Source organism: Mixophyes fleayi, chromosome 2 (genome assembly GCF_038048845.1).
Source record: "Mixophyes fleayi isolate aMixFle1 chromosome 2, aMixFle1.hap1, whole genome shotgun sequence".
Taxonomy (NCBI): Eukaryota; Metazoa; Chordata; class Amphibia; order Anura; family Limnodynastidae; genus Mixophyes; species Mixophyes fleayi.
The window spans coordinates 159,555,325-159,579,438 of record NC_134403.1 but is presented as its reverse complement, the minus strand read 5'-3'; the positions used below and the strand labels follow the sequence as shown (position 1 = coordinate 159,579,438).

The following is a 24,114-nucleotide window of genomic DNA, read 5'->3' as shown; positions in this document are numbered from 1 at the left end:
GAAATACACAGTATTTAGTCCCTCAACGTCTTCATATGATATACCCAGACTCCTCATCGCTATGCTGGCGTCAATGCGGTCGGGAGGGTACCCTGTCTCACTTATGGTGGTATTGTCCAAAACTACTTCCTTTCTGGAAGTCGGTCCATCGGTTAATTTCTGATGTCACTCAGATCTCCCTTCCCCCATCTCTGTCGTATTCCTTACTCCTGCGCTCTATTCCCAAGATATCAAAATCAACTCAGAGCAATTTGGCATCTAGCAGCACTAAGTATATGTGTTTCTATTTTGGAAAAATCCGAGTCCTCCCCCTCTGCCATTGGTTATTAACCGCACATGGCAAGTTTACCATATGGAGTATATGACTAGTATTCTCCGCCACACTCCTGTCCAATTTAACAAGGTCTGGAGTCCTTGGACTGAGCACCACGGAGCCTCCTCCCCTCTTGCATTCTAAGGCCCTTGAGCCCCAACTATCAATCTTAAACCCTGTCATGGTTCACCATCTTCTCCATACTTTTCTTTTCCTCACTTTGGCTAGTGATTACCCCTGTCCCTCTCACCCCTATTCTTTCCTCTCTCTTTCCCCTCCCTTCTATCCCCCTTAAATTTATTTTCACTTCTTCAGATCGTTAACAATATACTGTTTATATTTCGTGGAAACTTCATTGCAGCTTTCTTCCACCTGTACTGCCTGTTTCCCTTTTTGCCTGTATTGTAAAACTCAATAAAATATCTTTTAAAAAAAAAAAAGAAATACACAGTATTTCATGTGGACATTGTGTGCAGTGACCATGGTACTGGTATCTGAAAAACATGTCTCCTGTCTCCATGATTGGACCACAAGCTGTCGGTGACAGTGGTGGTCCAGCAATAGCAACATGCTTCAGATAGTGTGAATACCATCTCTAATGGATATTTGTTTATAAACACTCATTCCTGGGGATAAGTTAAATATGTACTTACGTATATGTCATACCTTGCTTCCTGGAGAGATGAAAAGAGGTGGCAGGCACAATATGGATGAGAACAATGTGTCATCATGATCCTGCCCGCACTGAGGTTTCAGAAAAATTACCTGCTTTCATGGGACTCTGGGATGTCTCACCCTAATCGAAGAGTCACCCTGATATTTCGGGACAGTAAATCAAACCACTAGTTTGCTTCGTTCTTGATTATTACAGTCATGGCCAAAAGTTTTGAGAAAGACACAAATATTATTTATCACAAAGTCTGATGCCTCAGTTTTTATGATGGTAATTTGCATATACTCCAGAATGTCATGAAGAGTGATCATGAATTGCAATTAGAGTCCCTCTTTGCCATGACAATGAACTTTATCCCCAAAACAACATTTCCACTGCATTTCAGCCCTGCCACAAAAGGACCAGCTGACATCAGGTCAGTGATTCTCTCATTAACACAGGTGAGAGTGTTGACGAGGACAAGGCTGGTGATCACTCTGTCATGCTGATTGAGTTAGAATAACAGATTGGAAGCTTTAAAAGAAGGGTGGTGCTTGAAATCATTGTTCTTCCTCTGTTATGGTTACCTGCAAGGAAACACTTGCAGTCATCATTGCTTTGCACAAAAAGGGCGTCACAGGCAAGGATATTGCTGCTAGTAAGATTGCACCTAAATCAACCATTTATCGGATCATCAAGAACTTCAAGGAAAGAGGTTCAAAAGTTGTGAAGAAGGCTTCAGGGCACCCAAGAACATCCAGCAACCGCCAGGACCGTCTCCTAAAGTTGATTCAGCTGCGGGATCAGAGCACCACCAGTGCAGAGCTTGCTCAGAAACAGCAACAGGCAGGTGTGAGCTATCTGCACGCACAGTGAGGCGTAGACTTTTGGAGGACGGCAGGGTGTCAAGAAGGCTAGCAAAGAAGCAACTTCTCTCCAGGAAAAACATCAGGGACAGACTGATATTCTGCAAAAGGTACAGGAATTGGACTGCTGAGACTGGGGAAAAGTAATTTTCTCTGATGAATCCCCTTTCAGATTGTTTGGGGCATCTGGAAAAACGCTTGTCTGGAAAAGGAAAGGTGAGCGCTACCATCAGTCCTGTGCCATGCCAACAGCAAAGCATCCTGAGACCATTCATGTGTGGGGGTTGCTTCTCAGCCAAGGGAGTGGGCTCACTCACAATTTTGCCTAAAAACACAGCCATGAATAAAGAATGGTACCAAAACATTTTACAAAAGCAATTTCTCCCAACCATCCAAGAACAGTTTGGTGACGAACAATGCCTTTTCCAGCATGATGGAGTACCTTGCCATAAGGCAAAAGTGATAACTAAGTGGCTCGGGGATCAAAACATCGAAATTTTGGGTCCATGGTCAGGAAACTCCCCAGACCTTAATCCTATTGAAAACCTGTGGTCAATCCTCAAGAGGCGAGTAGACAACAAAACCCCACAAATTCTGACAAACTGCAAACATTGATTAGGCAAGAATGGGCGGCCATCAGTCAGTATGTGGCCCAGAAGTTGATTGACAGCATTCCAGGGCGAATTGTGGAGGTCTTCAAAAATACAACACTTGAAATATTGACTATTTGCATAAACTTAATGTAACTGTCAATAAAAGCCTTTGACACTTATGAAATGCTTGTAATTTTACTTCAGTATACCATAGCAACATCTGACAAAAAGGTTTTTGGCCATGACTGTATATTATGATACTTATAAGAACCAAAAATACAGCTGTTAACAATGGTATATCTCTATTTCCCAATGCACAAAATTGTTGTGTTGGTATTAAGCCATGTGGTCAGTACTTTCACTAACAAAAAAATGTAAATAATTGATTGACACATGGAGGTCCCTCTTATTTTGGTTGTAGCCACTGGTTTGCTAACATTTAAAGCAATCATGTGACAGCACCCTAAAGAAAACAAAATATACAATTACAATAAACAAACATATACTGCTGTTATGATTGTCTTGGACTAGAAACACTTAAGGCCAAATTCACTGGTGAAACATGCTACATTTTTTGGCCAAATGCAGTAAAAGGTGACTATTAATCAGAACAATTTAGACAATTTTGCTCATATCTATCTAGGAGACATGAAGTTATATAATAAAACTAATGGATTTCTATTCTAAATGGAGGCACAGAAGCAAATTATATTAGTAAATGAAACTGCAAAATTCCATGTTAATACAATGAAATCACCAAGTTAGCCTGCAGGGTTGTTGTAGTTCATTTTCTATTGAGGTCTCCACAAGGGAAACAGAGATCAGTGGAGGAGATTATGCAGGAAGCGGCTAGAGTGGTGTTAAAGTGTTCGGTTACATGGAGTATTCTCTATGACTTCCTAATATTAGTTTCTAGATTCCTTCAAACCAGCATATCTCAGTTAAAAAAATAAACGTCATGATTATTATATTTTCATTGGACATCTGGATTCCCTCAAATTACCCAAGTGTTGATGTACAAAAAGCTTGTTACCTCAATGGCTCACTTATTTTTTTAGAAAAATGCGCTACGAAAAAAGTCCTTGCATAGATGTGTAGCAGGCATTACTGTAGAGATGCAGTAACCATGGACTTATTTTCATTTATATTAAAAAGACAGGACTTCATAAAAAGTAAAATAAATGACACAGGCATGTTTCAGTTTGTAAAAATATGAGTCAGAAGTGTGAAATTACTCTTGTGTTTTGAAAATTAAAGTGATGATGTGATATGTACCAATACAGGTAAATTGATGTCTAGTATCTAGAACTGAGGGAAAAGAGATTATATGATATCTACCAAGAAGTGGTAATCGGTATCCCAATGCTTGGGATACCGATACCGACTACACCTACAAAAAACCACGAAGACTCAAATCATGACATAATTAAAATGTATACTTACCTTAGCAGTTGTTTTGGTAATGTCCTCCGTCGGTTAGAAGGTAAGTGCACATTTTAAATATGTTGTGATTTGAGTCTGTGTTTTTTTTGTAGGTGTAGTCAGTGTCGGTATCCCAAGCATCAGGATACCATACCCAACTGTACCAAGACAGATCTATCTAATATCTAGAACTGGGGAAAGAGATTATGTGATATGTACTAAGGCAGGTGAACTGATGTCTAGTATCTAGAAATGATGAAAGAGATGATGTGATATGTACTAAGGCAGGCGAACTGATGTCTAGTATCTACAAATGATGAAAGAGATGATGTGATATGTATTAAGACAGTTGGACTGATGTCTAGTATCTAGAACTGGGGAAAGATATTATGTGATATGTACTAAGGCAGGTGAACTGATGTCTAGTATCTAGAAATGATGAAAGAGATGATGTGATATGTATCAAGACAGTTGGACTGATGTCTAGTATCTAGAACTGGGAAAACAGATTATATGATATGTACCAAGATAGGTGAACTGATGTCTAGTATCTAGAACTGGTATCTAATTGTAACAAGATTATCAGGAAGGGAGTCCTGAGGTGATGTATACACATGTAGCCTGGTTTAACGCTGGCCACACCGAGGCACAGAGTCTAACGGATTCCACGGTCTTCACCAAGAACTTCCACAAAGTGGTATGGGCTTAGCAGCCTGGAATGCACAGGTCGCGGCCCTCTGAAAAGCCACTAGCCGTAACACATCGGAGATGGAGGATGGGTAATCCAGAAACAGGTCAGCAAGCCTAGGACTGGTACACTGGCGGTAGCGAGGTACAAAATCAGTATGCAGAAGGGAAGTCCAATAACAAACCCGGAACTGTTACACAGGTAGTGCAGCACAAAATCCGAGAGAGAGTGGTCAAAAACAAGCAAGGATTAGTACACAAGGAGTTAATAGGCAGAGAGAGGCAATACAAGGGAAAGCACAGGAAAGATTTGCTTTTGCAGCATAACAGGGAGTCAGACTGGTGTGGAAATCTATTACTCTGACACTGCTAGATTGTCAGAGTGAGCTTCATATAATCTGCAGGTTTGAATATGCCGCCTCCCAGCCACAATCATATGAGCGCTCAAACCAGGAATTGCTGGTCTTTACGCAGAGGCAGAGTGAATCAGAAGCACAGGAGCAGGACCAGTGCTAGCATGTTCAGCGTCTCCCCGCAAAAAAATATATTTGCGCCCTCCTCTTGTATAAATTATTTGTTCAATAATGCTTTTTGTCTTTTAATACAAATCATATAATAAATTTTAATAAGGAGAGTAATACAAATAAATATATTTAACAGCGAACTTTTATTGTTACATGAATAATATAAATAAAGACAAAGTATTTTTTGTAATTAAAGTTTACATTTTTGACAAATTAATTAGCTGAGAAGTATAGAAGAGAAAAAAAATGCACCCTCCTTCATCACACTGTGCCCCCTCTTTCAGCACACTTTTGCCCCCCTTCATCGTCACACCACCTAGGTCTGCACTTTCTAACAGATAATCCAGGTTTCACCCATAGCAAAATTTTGATGTGCACCATCATAAAGTCATACCCACCACAACGTCTGTCCCATCCTCATTCACTATCTAATAAGTGGAGAGTACTAATTGCATTAGTAGCTATTTTGCACATTAGTTTGAATTATATATTAAGTTATTTTATCCTTTATTATTATTATAACTGCCTGGATAAAATTTGTTATGAAGCAATATTAAGTTTGCATTACAAGGTATATTTTTTTCCTGTGGGACGTGACCCCCTGTACAGCTGGACCCATAACAGTTGCATAGACTGCTAGGCCTATAGTATGACTTGATCTCGACCCTATATCGTCTCAACACATTATCATGTGTTTTTATTAATGGCAGCAGCCCTGTATTTTCTACATAAGATGTATCCAGTCTTTTCTTGAATTATTTTTCGGTGTCTTCCAGTTCTTGTGGAAATGCATTCAATATTTTTACTACTCTAGCTGTAATGAGCAGAGCAGAGCTGAGATGTATCACTTTTAAATTCCATGAAAATAACTCTACCTAGATCATTGAAACGTTTTCAATAAAAAAACAGATACTAGAATGATAAAGCAATATAACTATACAGTACAAGATGCAAATCAATAAAGTCACACTAAATTCCTAAATTCAGAGACTGCTTATCTAGCTTCAAATATTCTCTATATATTGTGTGTTACATAGAGACATTTCTTCCCAGAACCCTTCATTCATTTCTTCATTAGCACATTCAATTATTTTCTCCCCCAGCAACCTAACGTCATTTCTCCCCCACCACACTCCCCTCAATTCATTTCTCCCCCACCACACTCCCCTCAATTCATTTCTCCCCCACCACACTCCCCTCAATTCATTTCTCCCCCACCACACTCCTCTCATTCATTTCTCCCCACCACACTCCTCTCATTCATTTCTCTCCCACCACGCTCCTCTCAATGCATTTCTCCCCCACCACACTCCTCTCATTTATTTCTCCCCCACCACACTCCTCTCAATGCATTTCTCCCCAACCACACTCCTCTCAATGCATTTCTCCCCACCACACTCCTCTCATTCATTTCTCCCCCACCACACTCCTCTCAATGCATTTCTCCCCCACCACGCTCCTCTCAATGCATTTCTCCCCCACCACTCTCCTCTCATTCATTTCTCCCCCACCACACTCCTCTCAATGCATTCCTCCCCCGCCACACTCCTCTCAATGCATTTCTCCCCCACCACACTCCTCTCATTTATTTTTCCTCCACCACACTCCTCTCAATGCATTTCTCTCCAACCACACTCCCCTCAATTCATTTCTCCCCCACCACACTCCTCTCATTCATTTCTCCCCCACCACACTCCTCTCATTCATTTCTCTCCCACCACGCTCCTCTCAATGCATTTCTCCCCCACCACACTCCTCTCATTTATTTCTCCCCCACCACACTCCTCTCAATGCATTTCTCCCCAACCACACTCCTCTCAATGCATTTCTCCCCACCACACTCCTCTCATTCATTTCTCCCCCACCACACTCCTCTCAATGCATTTCTCCCCCACCACACTCCTCTCAATGCATTTCTCCCCCACCACTCTCCTCTCATTCATTTCTCCCCCACCACACTCCTCTCAATGCATTCCTCCCCCGCCACACTCCTCTCAATGCATTTCTCCCCCACCACACTCCTCTCATTCATTTTTCCCCCACCACACTCCTCTCAATGCATTTCTCTCCAACCACACTCCCCTCAATTCATTTCTCCCCCACCACACTCCTCTCAATGCATTTCTCCCCCACCACACTCTCCTCAATGCATTTCTCCCCCACCACACTCCTCTCATACATTTCTCCCCACTGTTTCTGCTTACCTTTCTATTATCTTCTCCTCTTCTGTCTTTTATTCTTCTGGGCTGTTGCCTGTGCAGCTCCTCACTGACAGTGTTGGGGAGTGATGACATCCCGCCCGACACTGTCAGTGAGCAGCTAGCAGGGAGAAGGAGGGCGCCGGCACCAGTGATTTCTTTCTTTCTTCCTGGGCCAGTGGACAGAGGGGAAGGCAGGCGGGGGGCAGCTTCTCTCTGGCATGGCGCCCCTCCGCCTTGCTTACCCCGCTTACCATGTTCTGCCAGCCCTGAACAGGAGTGTGGTGCAGGCAAGTTTTGTGACACTAATGATGACATCTATATATACCCAAACAGTCCACATATTTGCCATATAAACTGTTTATACTGAAGGGTGTATATTTGCAGAATAATTTAATTTATATGTTTTTCTAGTATTGGGCTAAGATAGTTTGCTGTGATTGTCTTGCTTAAACAATTATGGGATGGCTTTTGTTTTTATCAACCAAGAAAATGTGGTTGATAAGAACAAGATGCAGATGAGTAGAGATAAACAGATTTTTGCAGGACAGTCTGATTGAATGCTTTGGGCAGCACTACCTCTATAGTTAGGTTCGCATTTACATAGGGACTGATGGAACTGCAGCTCCAGGCCCCTTTTTAAAATGGCCAACAATTGAACAGTGCACTTGTTTTGTTTATTTTTGTATTAATAAAATGTAAGAGCAGCCCACATGGCCCAAAAACCACACTGAATGGACTCCTTGAAAGTCAGGCTTGGACCTAGGATTTTGTATGATGAGCAGTTTGGAGGTCTGTGATGTCACAGTGATGTCATGTAACACCACTGCTGCACTTCTTTTGAGTCTCTCTCCCCCCACTTGCGAGTTAGCATCCAGATCAGAGCTGGATTAAGGCTCTGGGGGTCCAAGGGGCACTTAAGGCAGGGGTGCCCCTAAGATGTAACATGGTTATCATTTTAGAACAAAAATAGAAAAATACATAGGCAAAACTGTGTGCATTACTGTTAGATGCACGCAGCTCTGCCTTCATGAGCTCTGCCTTCATGAGCAGTACAGTGCTAAGCGGGACATACCTCACAACTATCCTTGTAGTGGACCAAATCCTGTCTGAGCAAGACAGTCACCAAATCTGAGACCAGGTTCAGGACATTTGGCAGACTGTCCTGCTCTCTCTTACCTGTTCTTATCCAATTAAACAACACAGCTGAACAAACAGTTCAACTGAGGATGGCCAGCACCAATTTTCATCTGCTGCATCCAGACACTGCACTTCTCTTCTCACTGTCCTGGAAAATGTAACTTGCTGAGTTTATATCTCTTTATTTCCTCTGTTTATTTGCCTTAGGTCTTCACATTTATTCTCAAATACCTATCAAATGAAACAATGTTTACCAAACTTTATCTTACTATCCATCCATGGCATTATCCTTAGAATTACACCATTTTTGTCCCGTTACTTCACACCTCTTTAGCCATATCGTTCCTTCACTCTTCCCAACAAAAATGCTGGAATATGATGTGATTGGCTAATAACTCAAATCAGAGATAGGTAAATGTTTCAAAGAATTCTAGTTAATATCCTTGTAGTTCCTAAAGGACTTTGTTTATTTGTCTCCATAATAAGACCATTTTAATCTTACAATCATCTTTTTTACCTCTATGTGCTTCTACTTCTAGTAGTTGGTGATATATCTATCCAGCCAGCAAACATTAAAAATATCACCTGTCCCCATCACTTACAAAATAATTTACATATTTCCATGTGAATGCATAGTCTGTTTTCAACAAACTGACCACCATCCGGGATCTCTTCCAATCAAACAGCCTCAACCATATGGTAATAATAAAAACACAGCTCACATATTCAGACACTTCCACACACACAGCCATTTCACACGGTGGTCTCCACTTCACCCACACCTTCAGGCATGGAATCAGACAAGCAGGTGGCATGAACTCCTCCTTTCCCCAAGGTGACACATTCACAACCAACTGTTCCATCACACACATTTCCTTCTTTTCAAGTACATAGTATCTGGGTTTTCAACTTCTTCTCCCTGCATGTTGCTGTGGTCTATTGTTCCCTTAGACCATCCCAACAACTTCTTCATCATTTCTCTGCCAAGCTACCAAATTTCTTATTCTGTGGCATACCAAACATCATCTTGGATGATTTCATCATCCCAACTGATGATCCATATTCTCCTTGAGCCTCAAAACTAATCTTTCTTACTTCCTCTCTCACCCTCTCCCAGTAGACTGACTCCTCTTTTCATAATGATAGTCACCATTATCTCAGTTTCTGATTTCTATAACACTTCTTCCCTGTCTCAGATCACCTTCAAACTCTCTTCCACTCTAACTCTACTAAGCCTTCTCATGCCCGCCAAAATCTAAGCTCTATTCATTTTCAATAACTTTCTACTTTTCTGCAACAGTTTCTACCCAAATTCTACCAATTTCAACATTATCCTTTCCTGAACTGGCAGTACCAAAGCTTAATCAAATCCTAGCCACAGTCCTTGTTCAAGTGGTTCCAGTTTCTCTTTCCTCTTAGCATCGACAAAAATCTCTGCTGTGGGACACTGAAGAAACATGGTGCCTTCAAAAAGTCTCCTGGAAACTAAAACAACATTGGCGAAATCACATATTTTTTATGACTTCCTCAAATATACTACCGTCTACCTCTCCTAATGAAATGCTTCGTACACTGCCGAACAAATATACCTCTCTCATATCTGCTCAGGGTTCTAATCTCGCAAACTTCTTTAATACATTTAAATATCTTTTCAACCCTCCGATCACTATCATTGCCCAAGATCTTGCTTCCTATTTCAAAGACAAGATTGACAAGATCCAACATGAAATTGTATCCTCTTCGAAATGCAACAACCTGCTCAATACCTTTCCCACACACTCTGGCATCTTCTGGATCACATTTTATCCCACAAATGAAGACAAAGTATTCACTGTCTTCTCCTCCCACTCTACTAGCTCTCCATATGCCAGTCATCAATTGCCGTATCCTTTGCTCACTCTAGCCTTAACTAGCATTTATAATCTCTTTTTAATCACTGGTATCTGTCCCATCTTTCAACTCCAATGCCCCTCAAAGCTTCTTAAGAGTCTTAACTACATTTGCCTCACATGCTTCCTTTCCTAACACAACCTACTGGACACTCTTCATTATGAACACTCCATACAGACTACACTGATTATGGTGGTCAATAATTTGAAACTAATCAATAATTTGAATGTCTTTCTTCCAATTTATTTTAAATGTCCGCTTGCCATCTCAATCGCAATCTTTCAAGAAATTTTGCTATTAACCCCTTCAGTGGAACTCAACCTCAATATATACTTTAAAACTACTAAGGATGAGCGGTTACCAGAGACAGTCCAAAGGTCGTGGGTCAGATGCGAGCAGGATAGCTGAATGAGAGGCAAAAGGTCAGGGCAAGTAGCAAACATGGGTAATGCAGAAACAGGCTGAGGTAAAGGGCCACAGGAGTTCAAGCGAAGTCCAGAGTCAAGCCAAAAGGTCACAACAGGGAATCAATAAAAGGTAGCAGAAGATTCACAGAAACAGGGGAGCTGGTCAGCAATGTGTGCAGGCACAGAGAATGCTATATCGGGGCAGGGAGGCTAGGCCCTGTCTTATAGACATAGGGGGGCAATCAAAAGTAGGGGACACAGCTGACATAATCAGCCTCAGAGGGCTGTAGTCATTTAATTAAACCTATTTGTGCGCATGCCCTGATGCCTCTCATGACGGGACATAGGGTTACACTGAGAGAGCCCCCGGCCGTTGCCCTGGTGATGGCCAGGACCAAGAGACAGTGATGTCCCATCATCACGGCAACGGCCGGGACGCAGCCCACATGTAAACAGTGAGCTGCAGCTCTTTAGGCACTGCTGCAGCTCGTAACAGTACTTGCAAACCATTAAATGCCAGTGAGGGCCGAAGAAAGAGGTGGGATGTAAAGATATCATTGTGTCATCGAAATTACATATTCAAGCTCTGCACCTTCACGTCCACTGCACTACAGTAAGTTCTGAAAAGCCAGGTGATGAGGGTAGGACACTAAAAGTGCCATATCTCCTCAATCCCGGCACTCAGAGGTACGCTTGTTTGAAATAGGGGAGTTCCGTGTTTCAAACTGTATGGCAACTGAGAAGTTATACTCTGGGGATCATGTGTATTCACCAGAAAATATCCCCTACACTACAGAAATGATTAAGTAAAGAGATGGTGAGGATCTCCCCCATCCTGGTTTCAATAAATCCAGGGGTCAGGGGCCTCATCTGAAAGAGCGGCGTCTCCTCTTTCAAATTATGTGGCCCCTTCATAGTTATTTTTTGGTGATCACTTGTGATAACAAACATCTACTCTACAGAGAAAATTAAGACGCCCAAGATGTAGGATAGGTTTTGTAATGCATATTCTGGCTCCAAGAAAGTAATCGGATTCTTTATTCAACATTTTTTTCTATTTAAAAAAGATAATCTACTCTTTCGAATGCTGTGCCCCAAACAATAACACCCTACACTATAGCTAAACATTAATAATGCTCAGATTTCCCCCATCCTGGCTTCAGTAAGCACAAAGATACCCTAATTTGATGCATAAGCTTGTCTATTCATGTAAATGAGCTACCCATACTGTATTACTACGCATTTTATGCATTTCATTCCAGACAAAATAGCAAACAAAATAAATTAATATAAAAAAAATGCATTAAAGTGCAGATTTTATTACAAATACCTATGTGTAGAATCCTGATTTTTGCCGTTTTGTAACGGTGGATTGATGCTAAAGCAAGAACCACAAACTATTTCTTGGTGGTATTTAGACAAAAAATATACCCACTTGCTTTTAGTTCAGGCTCAATATTAAAAGCATCTCTTTGGCCATGGGTAAATTTTCTTTACTGTGACAGTGTTTATAAACAAACTAACAGTATTTTATAAAAAAAATTAAAAGTCTTCTGGAAAAGACATGGTATAATTCATAAACAAATTACTGATATTGATGTTAGAATGTGACCAACCAAAGATCTGCCAATATAGGCTCAACATAGGGGAGAGAAAGGCCTCAGCTGCAAAGGGATTAATATTCCCACCTACCCGACAGCTCTTTTTCTGTTGAAAACATGAATATAAACCCTACTCCTCAAGTTCGCTGCTAAAGAGTCATCCTTGACTCAGAATTCCTCTTTGTTCCCCATACCCAATCTGTATCCAAATCCTGATGCATACATCAAAGAAACATTTCCAGAATGTACACGTATATCACACAACACACTGCAATAACCTTAATTCATGCCCATATAATCTCCTGCATTGACTACTCCAATAAACTTCTTACTGGTCTTCCCCTATCCAGCCTTTCCTCCTTCAATTTATTTTGAATTCAGCAGTTAGACTGTTTCCTCTCAAAAAAAACCCAAAACATTCTTCTACTGCTGGTCTGCCCTGTATTTTACACCAAATTCAATATAAAATACTTCCACGAACACAAAAAAACATTAACAAAGCTGCATCAACATGAACTCAGTGGCAACTTTATTAGACCCATCTTTCTAGTATTGACTTAGATCCACCTTTGCCTCCAGAAATCTTGGCAGCATGGATTCAACAAGCTGCTTGAAACATTTGTGGAACCAGCTTGAGATGCCGTGTGATTTTCTATTTACTGAAATTCCAATTGTCAAGTCCAAGAAACTTCCAACTGGATCTTTCAGCTCTGCCCAAGATCCGTGCCTGCCTCTACACTCATTTGCTGCTCCTATTGCTGCTTACAGTACTTTTTCTGGTTGCACTGAGTATGTGGACTTCCCTACCTCGTACAAAAAGACTTTCACCTAGTCTCCAAAACCTTTAAGCGTTCCATGAAACCTCTTTAGGCAATCTTATGAAATTCCTGAACGAACTTCTTAACATCCCTAGGTAATTCTAACCAATTACTAACCTTCTAAACAGTTCACTCAAAACTTACATGTATTCTCCTTCTATACTCAATCAACCATCTGACCCCAAAACCAACACTGATCTGTGACTGGGTCATATAGCCTTTCTAAGCACTTTTTCCAATTGCAATCTGGCTGGACCAATATGCAATATGTGGCACTTTACTTTAGGTATATAACATAAATTCCAGCAAATTATAAGATAGCAAGCAGGGCTCTAATTAACTATTTGCCTGTCTGTCAATACCCAGTCTTGTTTTATTACTGTGTTTGTGCCCTGTTGTAAAGTGCTGAGTATTCTTGGCTTTTCACAGATTTGCTACAACAATCTACTTGAATGTATGAATACTAATAATGCAAAGAATGCTATGATAAGCATCACATAAATGTGTGTTAGGAGGGAAATGGAATTGTATGTTTTTGTACTATAGGTTGAAATAGACCACAGAAAAGAGAGGTTGTAAACAAACTTTACAAGAGATCTAAAGAGTAGATAAAAGGATCTTTATTGACTCTATCCCATTGAGCTCTTTTTGGAGTGTTTACAACAGGTACTTATGCATGACATGACTTATACATGTTGCAGCCACCTCTTTGTAATATGATACATATACTATGAGCATCTGGTTTGTAGCATCCAAATTCATAGCAAGTTCTTGGCGGTTATTCTTTATTCTCTAATAGCACCAATTATGGGATTATTATTGAAGTCTGTAGCACATAAGAAAACAAAAATGTTCCATTTCACACTGTGATCTACTACTGTAGAAACACAATTGTAGTTTGCAAATAGGTAACCTACATTACTGTTAATGATTATCTGACACAATTCTCATTTGCTCAATGGGAGGCTCGCCTCCTAGCAACGACGGCAAGCATATCAGAACACTATATCCCATTATTGACCTGCAGTCACGTGATCGGGCTTGAGTACCTAGGAAGCTTGTGTGGTACCTGAAAACATGAGACCTCTCTTCAGCGTAGACAATGAAGTTTTTAGTGTTCGTTAGTGAAACTGATTTACTGCTGTTCTCTCCTATGTCCCTCTCTGGTGAGTTTTAAAAAAACTAAAATAAAGAGGACACATCCTATTAGTCCTTTCTCTTCACCATCTTCAGTGAGTGTTACAAAAAAGAAAAAAATACCTCTGACAGTGGTTCATCCCCGGTCTCAGGTCTCCCTGGGTTTGATGGAAAAACATCAGACTTGCATGGTCACTAACAATACTCACAAAAATTCTATAACCCGGTTTGGAGATAAATTTGGCAAAAAGAAGGTGCATGGGGACTCTTGGCCAGGGCATAGCGAGAAAGTCTCTGCTACTCATACTGACTTATATGAGTCCCATTCTGAGGAAGAACCTGTCCACAGTTCCTGATATTAGATCACTACTGGCTTCAGCAATTAAACTGGCTCTAGTAGCATTAGAAGATTAAAATGTAATAACAGAAACTAACCAGCTCCTCCACAATATTCCATTTAAATGAGTGGATATTGTAGATCCTCTCTTTTTTCCTTTGGATAAAGCAGAGAAGGAGAGTAAATTGTGTGGCCATGCTTCCGTAGAATCCTTTATTGCCTCTATAATGGCAGTGATGCAATCTGCAGCTAGAGCCATCTTAATAATAGGTCAAACCATTAATCATCCACCATATTAGGTGCCTTACATTAGCAGGCTTATCTGAGCTGGCCCCTAAGAAGGTCAATCACTACAATCTAGAAAACGCATATTCATTTGGACCAGAATTCCTACAGGAGGTGTGAGCCTATCATAAGGCCATTCTGAGACATCAGGGTCAAAAATAGATACAAACAGCCGTTTCAAAGAGATGCTCAGTACCGTAGGTCCTCAGTAATGTCCCAGGCTTTTAAGTAGGTTTCAGAAAAGATCCAACCCAGCAAAAACATTCCATAATTCTAAAGGAAGACCTGCTAGAAAACATCCCTGTAGAACAGCAAATACATATTTTAAGTGTTATGAATTTCAGTACAGTATGCGAGACATTATCACAATAAGAGCCCATAACCACAGACAAGTGGATACGAAGAGTGGTAAAAAAAGATGTCTCCCGCGCTCTTATCAAATTTCCTTTCTAGGGTTTATTTTCACAAAACAATTGCATCAGTCAATTAAATGCTGCTCTTGAGTTGGGACTAGCTGAGAAATAAAAAGAACTGACCACATTCAGGAAGGATGGAACAGCCATTTATTCCCAATCACTAATCCAGATGGTTTTGACAGACATGTATTCAAGGGAAGTGAAGACAACCTTGATCTTCCTATTATTCTAAGTCAGAATTTGTACTGTAAAAAAAAGATCTAAAAAGTGTATTTCATCCTATACTGATCTACCACTTACACTGAGACTTTATTGGAAAGACCATTTATACCAGTGGACTGTCATGGCGTCCTACCCACAATTTCTTTCAACAGATTGATGAAAGCCAAGATTTCACACTTTCAGCCTCCCAGGATGAACTTGAAATTTACCTGGGCAAATTAGTTATCATAAACAGGGACAAGAATCTCCTACTTCAGGAGAAAGGATATCGCACCAATATCCTTCATAAATTAGATTTCATTAGAAATGTGAAAAATCCCACTAAATCAATAAACTTCTTGGGATTCAGCACCTCTCTCTCCTTGGCTGTACCAAGGGAAACAATTATTATAGTCCAGAGACAGATCACAAATCTTTTGGACTGTGCCTACATAACAATAAAGAAACCAGATGAGAACTGAACAGTTGGACATCAATGCTCCTTACACCCACAAGTCCACTAAACACACCAGTCTCAGACATAGTAATCACCACGGACACATCACATGTAGAATGGGGAGCTTTACACATTCAAAGGCTAAATAGTGAGTAAAGTAAACTGAAAATGCATTATAATCTAATTCTGTAAATATGACATAATGGGAATTGCTGTGCTCCAAGGTTCACTGAGACAGAATTGTGTATGGCAGGTATAGATGCATCAACTCAGCAGAAAAATGACTCTGGAAATTAATTTATAATGTTGGCAATTCTGAATTTGGACAGTGTGATATCACACCTCCTGTTTTGAGGTATGAAACCCTTTTGATTTATTGCATATCAAGTTTTGACTTTTAGATTTGAAAAACTGACATTTACAACACTGAGAAAATAGAACTATTTTACATGATTGGGGCAGCATGGCGGCTTAGTGGTTAGCAGTTCTGCCTCACAGCACTGGGCTTATGAGTTCTATTCCCGACCATGGCCTTATCTGTGTGGAGTTTGTATGTCCTCCCCGTGTTTGCGTAGTTTGCTTCTGGGCGCTCTGGTTTCCTCCCACGATCTAAAAACACACTAGTAGGTTAATTGGCTGCGATCAAATTAACCCTAGTCTGTGTGTGTGTGTTAGGGAAATTAGATTGCAAGCTCTATTTGGGCAGGGACTGATGTGATTGTGTTCTCTCTACAGAGCTGCGGAATTAGTGACGCTATATAAATAAATTATGAGGATTCATAGTTTTCATTTTAACATTAAAAAATGTAAAAAAGATAGCAAACTAATCAAAGCATATATGAATAAAATGATAATATATGATCTACACTTTTAAACAATCCGTCTAGACCTGTATAACTAAAGAATCCGGTGGTACTCATTTCCCCGATGGCCTAAACCCCGACAACAATTACCATGGCAACTTGAGGGCGATGCTGTCATTTCCGGCATAATAGTAATGCCTACTGGTAGTTTGATTGACGATCAATTAATGCAATCAGTGAATATCCCGATGCGCGAAAATGACTTCAGTCTTTGACGCAACTCTGTTATTGCTCTTCGTAAGGGGGTAATGGAAGCAGGCGGCACCAGTACAATGTGAAAGGGTTTTTCAAATATATAACATCCGCAGGCTGCTTCCATTACCCCCTTAAGAAGAGCAATAACAGAGTTGCGTCAAAGACTGACGTCATTTTCGTAGTACAAAACATTCCCATTGAGAAAAATGGAAGTTTTCAACTGGGTAGAGGTGTAACAAAAAGCTTTCAAAATTATCCACAGAAACTCCTGTTACAGACCCTGAACTTGAGCTAAGAAGCATGTTAAATGCATAGTCCGTGGGTACGGAGCCTAATGTGTTGCTCTTCTGTTCCTGAGATGTTGTACCTGCCACATCAGTCTGAGTGGTGTGCACACATTGACATCAATGCTAAATTTGGCCACTATGGTAATCAATAATCATAATTAATATTAAAACAGGTGACAAGATTTTACTATATCTAGTAAATTGAGAGCACAAAGTGTATTTCCTTTGCTCTTATATTTTCACAATGCACCAATAACTTTTTTCTTAAAGTTTACTATGAATTGACTCTGCTTTAATACAAGATATTGGGTATATTGTTTAAAGTGCCCCACTGCGGGTGAAATCGGTAACTGGTATTTTACTATAAAGGCCACTTGGTTCCTTTGTGTGTACTTTGAAGAAACTGCTATAACAGTAGTTACTCTACAGCTCTATCTTCAGGGCAAGACTACAAGTGACATGTGAGAAATACATCAATTCACACTCCTGTTTTCCAGGGCAGTGGAATTCCTGGAACATACTGCTGTTGGCTTACTCTATATTACTACATCTGGTACAAATTATTATTTGGGTTTATTCAACAGTTTTGCACCTGCCTTCTCCCACTGAAAAAGTGTGAATTATAAACAAACATGCAGCAATTACTATGGTGCAAAACATGATACATTTCCACCTATGAACTCTCACCTTGAACAAACTGCACACATTGACTAATTTACCCAACTGTTCATTTCCTGCAGCACTTATACAATTGTCTGCCACTTACCCAGCTTCTATTTAATCCTGGCCAGAGACCAGCCAGTACCTTGGCATGAAACAGACACATCACACTTATAACACCACTTAGGATGACAAGAGCCAGATCTGCACATTGCTTAACAGAACCCAGAGTGGTCATTTACTCTATCCTGAAAAACATTCTACAAACAATCTGCAAACCCCTCCGTAAAAGGGTAATTTTAAATGTAGTACTTAATATTATTAAATTCTGCATTATAAATAAAGACATCAAATTGCACCATATGTGTGGATACTATTTCACATAAAATAGTGTGTGTATAGAAATATATACATCTATATCTATAGATATATATTGATATATATAGATATAGATAGGGATACACACACACATATATACTAGATCTGCTTCACAGATTGCACATGAACACTAACCTTGAAGACTCCACAAATCTACCTGAAGCAGCGGTGAAGTATACACCTAATATTATCCAAAGCAGCAGCACCATGTCTGAGCCCAGCACACCTCCTGGGAAACTCATTTTGCAATGATAGGTAAAAGAAAATCTCTTCTCTTCTTGCTGATGTATTTGTTAACTCTTCAGCAGCAGTTCTTTTATAGCGAGCAATGCTGAGATTCCTGGTATTGTTATTCACTCCATCCCTGTGTGCCTGGGTTTAGCAGCGGTACAAGCAGTGAGGGAGCAGTCTTCCTCTCTGGTTTGTCTTTTGTTGGGTGTTAGCTCTGCCTTTTTCCTGCCTTCAGCAGCTGCACGCAACACTTGGCTGTTCTAAAATTCCAGCCAGTCTGCCCTCAGTCACTGATGACAGCGCAGGAGGTCGCTGGGTTGTAGCAAGATTTTGGATGGGGAGGAGTGGGCTGTCTGTGTGTTTTTTTTTAGTTTAACCCCCTGCTCCTACTACCAATTTGACAGGGAATGGAGTTAAAATTTCAGTCATGACTTCACCCTACCCTTCTGTCTTGCTGTTTTTATATTTTCTTAATATCATTACAATAGAACATATTTGTATGCTTGTTTAAACTTACCTGCTTGATAATCAACCCATGTATGAAATATAGTGGTTATTTTGACAACATAAAACAATGTGGGGAAGGTAGAGTAGTTGAAATGTGTTTATTTAATTATTTTAAAAATATTTTTAGAAGTAAAATGGTTTTAACTGGTGTTGTTTCTTAGGGGCCTATTTATCAAAGTTTTTCCCCGTTAAATGCCCGAAAACTTTTGCTAAATAGGTATGTATCATTATAGCATCGCAGCAGATATCTCAGATATCTGCTGCTTTGCATCCCTTATCGTTTTTTTGAACATAACAGTGTATAGGGAGTGCTCAGTAACGCTATGTACCAATAACCGAAACTAAGTTTTCATTCATGTTAATGTAGGCCAGCTCAAGCTGGCCTACATTAACATAACTGAAAACTTTCTGAAACAGCTCTGCTCCGAAGAGCAGATCTGCACAGCGCATGTGTGGAGGGATCATGTGTTCCCTCCCTATCACATGACTCACCTTCTTGCAGTCCAGGATCTCTGTGCATATGCCCGAGGTTTTCGGTCGGCGCATACGCACAGAGATTACAAGGAGGAAATATCATTGCAGTCGGCATCGCATGGGAGGAGAAAGAAGGGGCAAGTGAAAGATGAGTGTTGCACTTCCCAGGAAGGCAGTTTTTCGGAACTGCTGTTCATGTGAAGGTTTTTTTAATAAATAGGAAAGTTAGTTCAATCCTTAGCAATGCGAGGAAGATTGAAAATGAACTATCATATTTGCCGATGCGTCTTAAATAGGCCCCTTAATAAGTTCTATTGTTTTATAAAAAATAAGCTAGTTTTGCTATTGCGAAACCTTTTTCCTGCTTGATGAAAATGATTTCCTTTAAAGGTATCTGACTTTTTTCCATATTTGCGTCCTCGCGGCCATCAGTCAGAGTAAGGGTGTACACACATGATAATGAGATTAATGATTGCTATGCGGCACATTGCCCCAATGTATTCCCTCCTACCTGTGCCAAAATCCCCACATCCTCTGAGCAGAGCTGCTTAATATGTAATAACTAAATATTACATATGATGCTGCTCTGCAGAAGACTGCTGGCTTGATTCATCAAGGCATGTATTCTGAGCACAACCTGTGTTTAGTATTATACACACGTATTTAGGCTTTGCATGCTCACGATTTCAGCAAGTCACGGATCTCAAGATACTTGCGCAGCTGAATTCTGGTGTAGGTCTGCCCTGCTCTACTGCACAAGACACTGCAAGATGCGATTAATACCTATGTGGATTATAAATTTGCAAAATAACGGACAGTAAAATAAAACAGTTATTTAATTAATGTCACCTGGTAATAATAAAAGCATTAATGATAAAACAGTTAAAAAAAAATAAAAAAAAAGTTTTGTTTTTTTTTTAAAAAACCAATCCCTCCATGAAATACATTTATTAGAATGTTGCTAATGTCTACTAAACATAAAATACATTGTCATAGTTGCTCATGATTGCAAACACATGATATGTCATGCATACGAGACTGTCATCACTACAGGACTTAGACTAGCCCTGTTACTGGAGCCCGAGATACGGCAGAAAAACAAGTAACTGTGAGATGCTTAGAGCTGGCTTTGGATGTGGCTGATTAATCCTTGGAAAAAATAAAACCATAAAGAACACAGATGATCTGCTCTGTGAGGAGCCGCACTGCTAATTGCAGGCCTGGTGCCTGCCAGACTCTAATCAATAGAGATCAGCATCGTTCTTTTTGATAAGAGCATGGGAAAGCCGCTTTGTACTGGTTAGCAGTGGTGAGACCCTTCTAACTAAACAGTGTAGTGTGGGAGTGTTTATATTTTAAAATAAACAACTTTTTGCATATTGTTTTTAGCTCTCCAATTGCCATCATACTCTAGAAGCCAGACGAGATTCGAGTTATCTCGCGGGTGTGGTAAGGTTTTCCGGCTGAAATACATCCGACACTGTACAGGCCGATGAAAAAATAGCGATGACTACAACCAGGCCCGGCGCTCCCATTAGGCAAGGTTAGGCAATTGCCTAGGGCGCAGGGCTCTGCAGGGCGCCTCGAAATTAAAAAAAAATGACTATTGTCATTTAAAACGGAAATCCACGGGGAGGAGAGGGGGGAAGGGGCTATGAATCTTACCTGCATGAAGCTGCTCCTCTCTGCTCTGTCTTCTCCCCTCCCCTCCGCTCACTGACAGTGACAGGCCGTGATGATGTCATCATCACGGCCCGACAGTGTCTGTGAGTGGAGGGGAGAAGACAGAGCAGAGAGGAGCAGCTTCATGCAGGTAAGTTAAAGAAAGACATGGGGAGCTGAAGGGAGGGAAGCGCAGCGCCGATTTTTAAAGGGGGGGGCGCCGATTTTTAAACGGGGGCGCCGATTTTTTAAAGGGGGGGCAATTTTCACACTGTGCCTAGGGCGCCAAGGACCCTAGCACCGGCGCTGACTACAACCCCGGTAATGGCCAAATTGCGACTTACACCTCGAAAAAATGACCCTGCATAACCTGGACGGTAACAAATGACGTCATTTGTAATGGTCTGAATGGAAACTGCTGTTTTAAAGCGGCAATGCCTGTACCCACAGCATGGATAATATAATCCATGCTGTGGGTACAGGCATTGCCGCTTTAAAACCGCAGTTTCCATTCGGGCCATTACAAGTGATCTGGATTCTGCATAACCTATAGCAATTTGAGGTCTAAATTGCTACCAGAGTTGCTCTCTGCATAGCCACAACAAATTTGGGCTATGTATTGCCACTACAAATTTGGGGTCTTTGTAGTCTCTAGGAATCTTGAGGTCTAAGGTTTGGACATCTGAATAATCCCCTGGAATCTGGGGAACTGCATAACCATAAGAAATTTTGGTTATACATAGTCATCAGGGATTTGATGGTATGTATAGCCACCAGAAATTTGGGCTCTGCATAGCCATCAGAGATTTAATGGTCTGAAAAGCCCAGCCTCGGACTGGCCTGCCGGGCTATACACCGGTAGGCCCAGGCACGATTAAGCCCCACCCCCTCTGACGTTGGAGCGGAGCTTGCAGAAAGCACCTAATTGATGGTCCCGGACGTCTGCGGCGGCAGTGTAACAAACACACTACCGCGCAGGTGCAGAGAGCTGTGTCTGGACTCTCTGCACCTGCGCGGTAGTGTGCTTTACACTTCAGCAGGGGAGGAGGAGTTGTTTGCCTGTCGCGGCCGCCCAGAGGAGCAGCATGAAGGAGTATCTCACAGGTAAGACACTCATTGCCAGAGAGCCTGTTTTTTTGTTTTTTTTAAACACAAAATGGCAGAGAAGTCCCATATATAATGTGTGTGTGTGTGAATTGGGGACACTTGCGTGGCATACCATTGGGGCACTACTGTGTGGCATAATATTGGGGTACTACTGTGTGGCATACTATTGGGGTATTACTGTGTGGCATAATATTGGGGCACTACTGTGTGGCATAATATTGGGGCATTACTGTGTGGAATAATATTGGGGCACTACTGTGTGGCATACCATTGGGGCACTACTGTGTGGCATAATATTGGGGCATTACTGTGTGGCATAATATCAGGGCACTACTGTGTGGCATACCATTGGGGCATTACTGTGTGGCATAATATTGGGGCACTACTGTGTGGCATACCATTGGGGCATTACTGTGTGGCATAATATTGGGGCATTACTGTGTGGCATAATATTGGGGCACTACTGTGTGGCATACCATTGGGGCACTACTGTGTGGCATAATATTGGGGCATTACTGTGTGGCATAATATTGGAGCACTACTGTGTGGCATACCATTGGGGCACTACTGTGTGGCATAATATTGGGGCATTACTGTGTGGCACAGTGTGGGGAGTAGGGCTATCTATTAAATGTGAATATTAATTATTTAATGCTATGAATGGTCGTCGGAAATGGATGTTTTAAACCAGGGTTGTCCAACCCGCGGCCCAGCACGCCTGCAAATGTGGCCCAGAAAGATTTTGGGTTGGGGCAAGGGGGCAGCACTGTTAATGAAAAAAAAAATCCTGCAAAAAAAAGAAAAGAAAATACTTACCTTGCGGTCACGTCAGCTGGTACTCCGGCTCCCTTCCTTGTCTCCTCCTCCATGCGGTGCTCGCAGTGAATGTCGGGCGTGATGTCTTCACGCCCAACATCCATTGCGGAGCGCAGCACAGAGGAGTCACCCGCGCGAGAAGAACAATCAGCAGCACAGAATTGGAGAAAAGAAGAGAAGAGGACAGGAGAACAAGCCGATTAAAAGGTAAGTTAAGGGGGATTTTTTTTATTATTTCAAGGGACGCTGACCAGTGAATAAAAGTCACTTGGTCCTGGAGCATCATGGACCTTATCTCCCTGCTACATACTTCTACTTGTATTACTAATGGGACATTATATATTATTCTCTTTGGTCCATTATAAGTTGTTATCCCTTAACTAACATAGTGGTGTAATTAGCAAAACAGGTCACAATTTGGGGTCACAGTGATGTAAATGTCAGGTACCGCAGGCCTGGTCAGGGCACCCTGATATACAATGCCTGGCTTAAATGCACTTTATTGATATTGCATCGAAACAATACAAAAAGTGATTATAGTATAATAACTAGAGAGGATTTTTTGAACAGGGCGATTAAAAGGTAAGTATAGGGGGATTTGAAAAAAAAGTGATATATATATATATATATATATATATATATATATATATATATGTATATATCACTTTTTTTCTCATATATATATATGTTGACTATGTTTTCTATGTTTTTTTGGATGATCAGCTATCGTTATTGTTAGTGTATCTTATGTGCGGCCCAAACCAACTCGTCCTCTTTCAATGTGGCCCAGGGAAGCTAAAAGGTTGGACACCCCTGTTTTAAACTTAAATGCTATTAATTTATTGCTGGGGCTGTTTGGAGGGAGGGTAATAGGTTTATTTATCACATGTGAGCACTATTACCTTAATGTTGAGACTGGAGAGAGGCCTAATTGTTAAATGTGGGTGTTGATGATTTAATGGCAGGGATGGTTGGCGTTTCTAAATGTAC

At 40.9% G+C, this 24,114-nt stretch overlaps 1 protein-coding gene across 1 annotated transcript in view; it reads right to left on the bottom strand.

Moving 5' to 3' along the window:
* EGFL6 (EGF like domain multiple 6) overlaps positions 1 to 18,844 on the bottom strand; it is a 107,500-nt gene extending 88,656 nt beyond the window's left edge. Inside the window, exon 1 of the mRNA XM_075194823.1 lies at positions 18,463 to 18,844. Within this exon, the coding sequence (XP_075050924.1) occupies positions 18,463 to 18,569 (107 nt within the window). The 5' untranslated portion in view covers positions 18,570 to 18,844. The remainder of the gene's footprint in view (positions 1 to 18,462) is intronic.
* Positions 18,845 to 24,114: the final 5,270 nt, after the last annotated feature.